Raw genomic sequence first — 11,228 nt, forward strand, 5'->3', positions numbered from 1 at the left:
TTATTTGCCCCGACCCAGGACCTTCCTCCGCACCCTCCTCAGGGCCGCGGCCACGTCCTTGTTCCTCAGGCTGTAGATGAGGGGGTTCAGGGCGGGCGCCACAGTGGTGTAGAAGATGGCCGCCACCCGGTCACGCTCCGGAGCGTTTCTGGACTCTGGGTTTCGGTAGGATAAGATCACGGTGCCGTAGGTAAGCGTCACCACGGCCAGGTGGGAGCCGCAGGTGGAGAGGGCCTTGCGCAGGGCTTGGGCAGAGCGCAGGCGGGCCACGGCCACCGCGATGCGGGCGTAGGAGGCCAGGATGAAGGCGAAAGGGGCCAGCACCACGAAGACGCCCTCGGTGCCGAGCACCAGCTCGTGGACATAGGGCCGGGTACAGGAGAGGTGCAGCAGGATTTGCAGGTTACAGAAGAAATGCTGCGGGCGGTTGCCGCAGTAACGCAGCTGGGCAGCCATGATGGTGTTCAGCAGGGCGTGTGAGATCACCACGACCCAGGAGGCAGCCACCATCTTGAGGCACAGGGACCGCGTCACCACGGCGGCGTAGCGCAGAGGGTCGCAGACGGCCACGTAGCGGTCGTAGGCCATGGCAGCCAGCAGGTAGCCCTCCATGTTGCCCACGGCCATGAAGAGGAAGAGCTGGGCCATGCAACTGGCGAAGGGAACAGTTCGATGGAGGGTCAGGGAGTGCACCAGGGCCTGGGGCAGGGTGATGGAGGTGAAGCTCACGTCCACCACGGCCAGCTGGCTGAGGAGGAAATACATGGGGCTGTGGAGCTGGGGGTCAGCCCATACCGCCAGCAGCAGCACGGAGTTGCCGACTAGGTTCACCAGATAGGTGGCCAGCAACCCCGCGAAGATCAGCGGCTGCAGGTCCTGGCGTTCGGACAGGCCCAGGAGCACGAACTCGGAGACGGACGTCCAGTTGGCCTCAGCCATGGCGAGGGGCCGCGGCAGCACCTGAGCGGGGCGGAGAAAGGTGTCAGCAGCAACGTAACACACTGATGAATTACACCGGCCCTCTCCATAGAATCATAGAACCATAGAGCTGGAAGAGACCTCAGGAGTCATCAAGTCCTGCCCCCTGCCCAAGGCAGGACCAATCCCAAATAAATCAACCCGGCCAGGGCTTTGTCAAGCCGAGACTTAAATATCTCTAGGGATGGAGATTTCACCACTCCCCTAGGGAACCCATCCCAGCGCTTCCCCACCCTCTGAGTGAAAGAGATTTTCCTAATATCCTACGTAGACATCCCCCAATGTAACTTGAGCCCATTGCTCCTTGTTCTTCCATCCGTCACTACTGAGAACAGCCTCTCTCCATCCTCTTTGGAACCTCCCTTCAGGAAGCTGAAGGCTGCTCTCAAATCCCCCCTCACTCTTCTCTTCTGCAGACTAAACAAACCCAACTCCCTCAGCCTCTCCTCATAGCTCATGTGCTCCAGCCCCCTCATCAGTTTGGTCGCCCTCCGCTGGACCCTCTCCAATGCGCCCACGTCCTTTCTGTAGTGGGGGGCCCAGAACTGGACACAAAACTCCAGATGTGGCCTCCCCAGAGCCGAATAAAGGGGAATAATCACGTCTCTGGATCTGCTGGCAATGCTCCTCCTAATGCACCGCAATACGCCGTTAGCCTTCTTGGCTACCAGGGCGCCCTATTGACATCTCCAGCTTCTCATCTGCTGGAATCCCCATGGCCTTTTCTGCAGAACTGCTACTTAGCCAGTCGGTCCCCAGCCTGTAACAATACTTGGGATTCTTCCGTCCCAGGGCAGGACTCTGCACTTGTCCTTGTTGAACCTCATCCGATTTCTTTCAGCCCAATTCTCTAATCTGTCCAGGTCGCTCTGGACCCTCTCCCTGCCCTCCAGCGTATCCACCTCTCCCCCCAGCTTAGTGTCATCCGCAAACTTGCTGAGGGTGCAATCCATCCCCTCCTCCATTCATAAAGATGTTGAACAAAACCTGTCCAAGAACAGCTCCTTGGGGCACTCCACTAGAAACCGACCGCCATCCTGACATCGAGCCGTTGATCACTCCCCGTTGGGCCTGACACTGCAGCCAGCTTTCTATCCATCTTACCGTCCATTTATCCAATCCATATTTCCGTAACTTGCTGGCAAGAATATTGTGGGTGACTGTACCAAAAGCTTTGCTAGAGTCAAGGTCTATCACATCCACTGACTTCCCCACGTCCACAGAGCCAGTTACCTCATCACAGAAGCTAATCAGATCGGTCAGGCACGACTTGCCCTTGGTGAATCCATGCTGACTATTCCTGATCACTTCCCCCTTCCAAGGGCTTCAAAATGGATTCCTTGAGGATCCCCTCCATGATTTTTCCAGGGACTGAGGTGAGGCTGACAGGTCTGTAGTTCCCTGGATCGTCCTTCTTCCCTTTTTTAAAGATGGGCCCTACATTTGCCTTTTTCCAGTCATCCAGATATTGATTTCCACCTGCCTCACATTCGGGCCTCCAGCCAAATTCACTAATGCCTGGTCATTTTCTCTGGCCTTCGCGGGTAACAGTGCAGCCATCTGTCTGCTCGGAATTTGTCTGGCTTCCACCTCCAGACCTGCCCTCGCTGTCCCTGCCTCTACCACAGGGACGCTCCGTCACACCGGCACACCACGGGCCCGCAGCTGCTAAGACGACAAGCAAAGCTAAGGCCTAACACGCTCAGAGCCGGAGGCCGGAGCAGGTCACCGCTGGGGCAGCTTCCCTCCACACGGGGACACGTCCCGGAGGAAGGCACTTAGCGTTTGCACTCGACGGAGGGCTTGGAAATTGCTCCAATGTCGCTCGCAGTGTCGGTTTATAATAAAATATGGAAGTTCCGCTTTGTAACTTAGAAAACGTTCGCTCGGAACTTGGGAGCCCTCCCCTCCGCCCATCCAGAAGGTCTGTCGAGATCAGAGCGGCCCCCAGAGGTGACTGCAATGCGAGGGGTTCACTAACGCCCCTGGCACCCCTTGGAAACGCAACGGGCCAGGAGGTTTATCCTGCGATCTCGGAAGCCGAATGCAGGAAATTAAACAAAGTCACAAGGAAAACTTTGCTGCTTGACGGCCAAGAGGCTCAGAGGCAACAGCTGAAGCCAGAGATCCCCAGGGGTTCCCCAAGCTGTGGGCATTGGAGGCAAGTTCTAGGGGCCCGTGGAGCCCCCACACCAGGAACATTCCTGGCCTGGGGCTGGGCTCCAGGAAACTCGCCCCCTCGGCTCCGTGCCCCCGTGTCCTCCGGCCCCACCTGCCGCCCCGGAGCAGCACAGAGACCCCGCCTGCTCCCGCAGCTCCGGCGCAGGGACACACTGGCCAGCAGCCGGGGTGAGTGAGCAGCGGGAAGTTGCTTTACCCTGCTGCGCTACCGGTGCCTCTGCCTCCCCGACCCCGGACATTTTACATCCGGGCTGGAGGACACGTGTGGGGAGGGCACATGGCAGCAGGGAGGCCGGGGGCAGCATCCCCCTGGAGCCTCCTGCACCGTTCCAGGAGCCATTGCCGGAGGGGGGTAGCCCCACATCCCCTTCAGCCCCCCCCAACACCCCCACCCCTGGCTCCACGCCCCAGCCAGCACCCACATGCCCTCCTGGAAGCTGCTCGCTGCACCCTAAGCCCCAAACCCTGTCCCAGAGCCCTCAGCCAGGTCCATGGGATGCTTGGGGGTGGCTGCCCCAGGCCCCGGCGCTTGGGGGTCCCTGCAGCGGCTGCCTCAACCATCCAGCCTGGGGGACCCCCGCCCCCCTCTCGCAGCCGCCAGGAGCCGAGGGCCGTGGCCGGGAGAGGGCAGCTGTGGAGTGTGATGCTGGGGGCTGCTCCAGGCCCTGCCCCCGCGGTGCGTGCGGGAGGGGGATGAGCCCGGCTGCCCCCCTGCCCCAGGCCTCCCGTTAATCCCCCGGGGAACATGGCTGGGCGGGGTGGGGGGGAGAGAGGCTTTGGCCAGCGGTGGGGGCTGGGCTTGCGGGGGGCCGGAGTGGAGCAGGGCCTGAGCTTGTGTGTGGGGGCTGCCCCAGGCTTTGCACCCCCCAGGAATGGCCCTGCCTGCTACCGTCCCCCACCCAAACTTGGGGCTGTCAGAGCCTTAGGCGGGGGGAGGGGGCAGTTTGAGTGGGGAGGGGTGTGCGCTTCACCACCAACATTCTTCCCAAACCGCCCCCCCGGCCGTGGCAGGAGCCGGTGACGCGGGACCGTCCCGGACGGCTCCTTGTCCCGCCTCTGAGAAACCTGCAGGGACGGGCACCCCACGGCCCCCTGGGGTCTGACCGGCCTCCCGCCCGGCCCCCCCGCTGCAGTTCTGTGGCCACGGAGAACAGCCCCGCCCGGCCCGGCTGCCCCCGCCCGCAGCAAAGGTGAGGCTGCTTCCGCCTTTCTCAGGAGTTTGGAGCCACGTCTCCTGCGCCAGGTTTTCTGACCTTCCTCATGCCTCCCGCTCCCCTCCGGACTGGCTCCCGCCTGAGCCCTCCTTTCCAGCCCAGAACGGGACCCAGGGCTCCGGCGGAGACCTCCCGGTGTCTCCCCGTCCCGTGTCCGACCCACGGCGCGGCTGTGCGCTCCGCCCGGAGCAGTGGCGCTGACACAGCCGTGTCGCTGTGGGGAGTGGCCGGGGGTTCTCCGTGGGGCGCTGCGCCGAGGCACCGCAAGGAGGGGACGCAGCCCCTGAGAGTCACAGAGCGGCGGGCGCGGCGCATCTCCAAGCCGGCGACGCGACTGCCCAGCGCGTCCGGGAACCTACCTGAGAGGGGCCCCGGTGCTCAGTTCATCAGAGAGCCGGGGAGGGGAAGACCTGGTACCGGTTTCTAAACAGGCTCACAGCCCTTCGTCCGCAGCCCTGGGAGGTTCGGGGCCAGCTCCGGCGCGGGGACGACTCTCCTCTGACGAGAGAAGGGGGATTAGGGGCGTCTACGCCCTCGTTCCACTCTCCTGGGCGGCAGAGTCCTCCTGACCCTAATGAGGCTGGGCCCAGCATTCTGGGGTCCCTGACCCTCCAACCGTGTGACGCTCAACGTGGGCGGGGGCGGGGCGTGGACTGGGGTGTCCCCACTCCGGGCTCCCCCCTCCGCACGGCACACTGCCTGGCCCACGGCTCAGCGCCGACAGCGCCAGGCGAATGCCCTTCCGTGCCCACTGCCCAGTGCAAACAAACCGAGTGAGGACGAGGGGGAACGTCGCTGACAAACCCCTCGCCCTGCTCTGTGGCACGGAGCCCGCGCACGGCGTGTCCGGGTGTCGGGGCAGGTCGCAGGCTGGTCCCTGTCGGTCCCAGGCCCCCGCCCCAGGCCCTGGCCGCGCTGCCGCTCAGACACTCGCTGTCGGTGGCAGGACCCTACACTCCACCGTCTGCCCCCCCCAGTCTGCCCTGCCAGGCCTCTTGGCTGGTGGAGTCGCCCTGCACCGGGCCTCTCCCAGGGTCCCCCCTGGACCCAGCCCCAGCTTGCCTCGTCCAGCCGGCATTGCCACCCCAGCCTCTCCCCTGCGGTGCCCCACACGCACCCTGAGCCCAGGCTCACCTCGCACAGGGGCGCATGGCTCTGACTTTCCCCGGCGTCTGCAGAGGATCCGCCGCCCCTCCATGAAGATAAACCCCAGAACGCAGGCCCCGAGGGCAGCAGAGCCGCCTCCATTAGCTTAACGAGCCCCCGAGGGGGGGGCAGTGACAGAAAACATTCATTAGCGCTCGACTGAGGCGCCCCACGGCTGGGAGGTGCGGGGCCGCCAAGGCCCATGGACTCCTTCATGGTGGGACGTCTCCCCATGGACCGTCTCTGGCAGCCTGTCGCCACGTCTGCTGAATGGCTGCCCTGTTCTATCCAGTCCCCGGCCACTGGCCACTCTGAAGTTCCTGGTCCCCTCCAACCCAAAGATGCAGCGTGCCTCAGTTTACCAGTTTTCCCTTAATGCCTTCCCCCCACCTGTTCAGCACCTGGGAGCACTTGTAGTAACTCCAAAGGTGCCTCGTTTCAGGGTGAACAAGGATTTCCATGAGCGAGAAAAGAAAACATTCGCCTCGTCACTAGCTCCGGCCGGTTATCTCTCTTGTCCCAGCCGTGCCGACTCTGTGGGCGCCCAGTCGCTCTGTGGCCCTCGCTGCCAGGGGCGCTGTGGGGCTCAGGACCGGAACCCGGCTCGGAACAGAACGAGAGACGTTCCGGGGGGATAAGTCCAGCGCTGGCTCGGAGCCGGGACGGGCAGGGAGGCGGGTCGATATTGATCCATCACTCTCTGGGTGTCACTTGTACGTGCGTCTCACGGTGCTTACGCCTCTCAGCAGGGTCTGAGCTTCCTGCCATGGTCGGGACCGGCTTTGGGACGGTCTCTCGGAGGAATCCCTTCCATGGCCCCGCCCGGCGCCCCTCTCTTCCTTTTGGGCCTCCCCTCCTCACCAGCTCGTGCCCCTGTGTCCTCAGACTTGTGGGCCCTTGGACTAGCTCCTCCTCAGACAGCATCGCCCCAGGCACCAGTGGAGCAGGCCTCATGTGTCTAACCCAGGGGCTCTTCAACCTGTTTTTTATTAGGAGACCCCTACCAATGTCCATACGGTGGGGTGGGACCTTTGGAAATCGTACACATAGTCTATGAACCACCAAGGGCCTGCAGACCACGGGCTGAAACCACTGGTGTAGGTGGCTTCTTAGGCCAGGTCGATTTCAATCAAGTCCTTAGGGAACATCTGCACGGCAGGGAAAGAGCAAGGCTCAAAGTCAAGCACCAAGCTAACCTCTTTCTGTCCACACGCAGATCACACTCAGGGTTGGTGTTAGTGGTGGATCCAACCAGTAAGACTGGAAAAGACCCTGCCCCCTCGCAAAGAGCTCCTGTCGCTTGTTAAGTCAGGGATCAGTCTGCATTTTGTACTTTTAATTTCTTTGTAACCAGCGCTGACCTTTATGCCTCGTTACTTGTACTCAACTTACAATCTGTCGGGCTGGGGTTCATCAAGCTCTTTTCTCGTCTTCTCTGAACCGGTTTGTGTCTGGATGGGAGGGGCTTGCGAACTCCTTTTGCCTCTCATTTTCGATGTATGAAATGTTGGGCTAGCGCTGAGCTCGTATTGTCCAGAAGGATGCTGGGCCGGGAATGAGGGACTGTGCCGCCGGCTGGGAATTCGCAGTGTAATTCTTGGAGGGATGGTGCATTATAGCCGGGGGCTGGGATTTACACCCCGGCGGCTGCGTGCAAGCAGACCAGGCACAGTGGCCAACGCAGCAGAGGGGTGTGAAAGGAGCCGTTGGCCAGAGAATTGAGGGGACCCCGCCGTGCATTTTCTCACCGTCCAACGGTTGAGCTGGGGGTTGGGTGAGTCAAGCCAGGAACCAGGCTCCAGCCCCCCTTGCTTTCCCAGGTAGACATGACCTTGATGCGGAGTGCGCCAATAGCATGGCATGATCCCGACTTCCTGTCCCCTGGCCCATCGAGTCTGGGAGAGGGTCACGTTCTGGAAGGAGCCTGGGATACCTGGATGCAGGGAGTTGGACACATCCCATTGCATTAGGACCCAGCGTCCCACAATGCCTGGGCTTACCACTGAGTGCAGACGTTCAAGCCCTGGACTGACAGACCCAGCGTGTGCCACTCCCCTTCTACTAACCCTGCGCTGACCCTGCCGTGTAGACAGACCCTGCCACGACTCGGTTCATTTCCTACCACCGCCCGCCCCAGCCTGGGAGCTCGAATACACTCCGCTGGCTCGTTGCCTGTCCTGAGAGCAAATTCAATCCTGTCTCTCCCCAGACACACGCACATTGGGTAGCAAAGCTCAAAAGGGGGAAACTGAGGCAGGCAAGGGTGCCACACAAAACTCGCTTGGAAAATTCCCGTTTTGTCATATTATCCCATGCCCCCCACCCTCTCGCCTCTGCCTCGGTGGCTAAACATCCTGCCAGATTTTGGTGTCTTGAGTTTGTCAGTCTTGGGACTCTCGTTGGTTCTTCCCAGTGTGGTCTATTGGCCAAGGAGTGTTAGCCCAGAGAGCAGGGGGAGGTTAATGCACCAGGAATGGGTGTCATGTGAGCAGACTGAGACTGTATGGCAGGATGGACCTTCTCTGGGATATCCCCCTGCTCCCCTCTTTGATGCATCTCCAGCGTATTAATTACCAGGAACGGTTCTGTGCCGCTCTGGGCGTCGTTAGCAGGCAGGGTCCTCAGGAAAGGGATTAAGAAGACTGGAACTTTTCACCTTAGAAAAGAGACAACTAATAGGGGTGTGAAAGAGATTTATCAAAACATAATTAGTGTGGAGAAAGCGAATAAGGAAGGTTTATTTCCTTCTTATTTGTGCAAGACCTAGCGGTCACCAAAGGAAATGAATAGGCAGCAAGTTTAAAAAGAAGTATTTTTCCAATAGTGCACAGTCAACCTGTGGAACTCCTCGCTGGAAGATGTTGCGAAGGCGATTGTAACAGGGTTAAGAAACGAGTTAGACAGAGAACACGTCCATCAATGGCTATTAGCCAGGATAGGCAGGAATTGTGTCCCTGGTCTTTGTTGGTCAGAACATGACTTGAGAACTATGGGCTGTATGTGCTTGTGTGTGTAGATGGGTGTGACCCTACATATGTGTTAGTTCCACCAGCCGCGTGTCTGAGGGAAAAGGAGCCCAGGTGTCCCAGGGGAGCTCAGAGGGAAGGTCCCCAAACACCTCTTGGGTGGAAAGTCCACGCCCAGTGCAGCGATGGAGCCCCAGGCTGGTCTCATGTGTCCCGAGCCAGGACCTTCCTCTTTACCCTTGTCAGGGCTACGGCTACGTCCTTGTTCCTCAGGCTGTAGATGAGGGGGTTCAGGGCGGGCGCCACGACGGTGTAGAAGACGGCCACCTGCCGGTCTCGCTCGTGGGCGTAGCTGGAGGCCGGGCGGAAGTAGAGCCAGGTCACGGTGCCATAGAAGAGCGTCACCACGGTCAGGTGGGAGCCGCAGGTGGAGAGGGCCTTGCGCAGGCCGTGGGCAGAGCGCAGACGGGCCACGGCCAACCCGATGCGGGCGTAGGAAGCCAGGATGAAGGCGAAAGGGGCCAGCACCACCAGGACGCCTTCAGTGAAGAGAACCAGCTCGTTGGCGAAGGGCCGGGTGCAGGAGAGGTGCAGCAGGGGTGGCAGGTCACAGAAGAAATGCTGCACACAGTTGCCGCAGTAACGCAGCCGGGCGGCCATGACGCTGTGCAGCAGAGAATGCGGGAGCACCAGGGCCAATGAAGCAGCCGCCATCTTGAGGCACAGGGACCGCGTCACCACGGCGGCATAGCGCAGCGGGTCACAGACGGCCACGTAGCGGTCGTAGGCCATGGCAGCCAGCAGGTAGCCCTCCATGTTGCCCACGGCCAGGAAAACAAAGACTTGGGCCATGCAGCTGGCAAAGGGGATGGCCCGGTGCTGGGTCAAAATGTGCACCAGGGCCTGGGGCAGGCTGATGGAGGCGAAGCTCACGTCCACCACGGCCAGCTGGCTGAGGAGGAAATACATGGGGCTGTGGAGCTGGGGGTCAGATTAATAAAACTAGGACTTTTCAGCTTGGAGAAAACATGGCTAAGGGGGGATAGGAGAAAGGTCTATTACGCCATGACTGCTGTGGAGGAAGTGAATAAGGAAGCTTTATTGACTTTTCATAACACAAAATCCAGGGTTCACCAGATTCATTTAGAAGGCAACAGGTTTAAAAACAAAGCATTTCTTCACACAGGGCACCGTCAACCTGCAGAACTCCTTGCCACAGGATGTTGTGAAGGCCAAAACTAAAACGGACTTCAAAAAAGAACTAGATAAATTCACGGAGGTTTGGTCCGTCACTGGCTATTAGCCGGGACGGGTAGAGAGGGTGTCCCTGTTTGTCAGAGGCTGGAAATGGGTAACAGCAGAGGAATTCCCTGTTCTGCTCCCTCCCTCTGGGGCACCTGGCATTCGTCACTGTCAGCAGACGGTCCATTGGTCTCACCCAGTTGGTCTCACCCAGTTGGTCTCCCTTATGTTCACACCTTTGACTCTTTGGGCCCGGTTACACAATATAAGGCTACGTCTACACTGGCATGATTTTCTGAAAATGCTTTTAACGGAAAAGTTTTCCGTTAAAAGCATTTTCGGAAAAGCGCGTCTAGATTGGCAGGACGCTTTTCCGGAAAAGCACTTTTTGCGGAAAAGCGTCCGTAGCCAATCTAGATGCGCTTTTCTGCAAAAAAGCCCCGATCGCCATTTTCACGATCGGGGCTTTTTTGCAGAAAACAAATCTGAGCTGTCTACACTGGCCCTTTTGCGCAAAAGCCTTTCAGAAAAAGACTTTTGCCCAATCGGGAGCAGCATAGTATTTCCGGAAAAGCACTGATGATTTTACATGAGATCGTCAGTGCTTTTCCGGAAATTCAAGCGTCCAGTGTAGACAGCTGGCAAGTTTTCCCGGAAAAGTGGCTGATTTTCCGGAAAAACTTGCCAGTCTAGACACAGCCGAAATGTACAGAACAGGCCTGACTCAGCGTCCGCCCCTGAGCGCATGCCTCAATGGACCCCCCCTGCCACGGAAAGGCTTGGGCTGTGCGTACGTGTGTGTGTGTAGCTGTCGGTGCCAATTTCCCCTGGCTCCAAAGGGTTCCCCCACCCCTACACCCCTGTCCCGCCCCTCTCTACGCAGCCCCCCCCCCCGCCTGCCGCCCCAGCCCCGGCTCTGCTTGGTCCTGCCGGGAGGGCCGGGGACAGGCCTTGACGGCCTCTCGAGGCCCCTCCCCGTGCTCGGATCCCGTGATTATCAAATCACAGCTCTGAACGACTCGTCCGCTCCCGTTTCCCCTCCCCGGGCGGCCGTCGGGCCGAGGAGCCCGGTGTAATCGCCCCAGAGATCCGCAGACGGAGCAGTGCCGGCAAGGCAGCGCGGAGGGGGTGGGCCGGGGCACCGCGCTGCCAGGGATGGTCTGTGCTGTTCAGGGTGCGGGGCAGTGGGGCTGGAGCCGTGCTGCGGAGGAGCCGGGGGCAGGGCGAGGGAGAAGCCGGCCCAGCCCAGCACTGGGGAGGGTCGGAGAGCAGCCAGAAAGGAGTCCAGAGTGTGCCGCAGCCGAATGAATTCCCCCCACAACCAGCCAGGGGAAGCCCAAGTTCCTTGCCGGGCCCCATGGATTTGACATGTGGGGCATGTGCCTGGTTTGCCGGCCCTAGGGCCGCTCCTGGCCCCTGCCGGACCTGAGGGGGAACGTTCCCAGTCACAGCGTGGGTGGAAAGTCCGTGCCCACTGCAGCGACGGAGCCGTGACCTGGAC

General features: G+C 60.3%; 2 protein-coding genes across 2 annotated transcripts; both read right to left on the bottom strand.

Moving 5' to 3' along the window:
- LOC142823702 (olfactory receptor 1f45-like) lies at window positions 1–939 on the bottom strand. The gene has a single exon (XM_075914886.2). The coding sequence runs from the start codon at window positions 937–939 to the stop codon at window positions 1–3; it is 939 nt and encodes a 312-aa protein (XP_075771001.2).
- A 7,750-nt stretch (window positions 940–8,689) lies between these two features.
- LOC102459064 (olfactory receptor 1E1-like) lies at window positions 8,690–9,478 on the bottom strand (the record flags this gene model as incomplete). Its single annotated transcript, XM_075914893.2, has 1 exon — window positions 8,690–9,478. A coding segment is annotated over one exon (789 nt), but the record flags the coding sequence as incomplete, so codon positions are not given.
- Between the last annotated feature and the right edge of the window lie 1,750 nt (window positions 9,479–11,228).

Source organism: Pelodiscus sinensis, chromosome 18, assembly GCF_052426305.1.
Source record: "Pelodiscus sinensis isolate ZL-2025 chromosome 18, ASM5242630v1, whole genome shotgun sequence".
Lineage (NCBI taxonomy): Eukaryota > Metazoa > Chordata > Testudines > Trionychidae > Pelodiscus > Pelodiscus sinensis.

Excerpts from the sequence above, each read along its gene's own strand:
- LOC142823702 (XM_075914886.2), bottom strand. The coding sequence starts at position 939 with ATGGCTGAGGCCAACTGGACGTCCGTCTCCGAGTTCGTGCTCCTGGGC.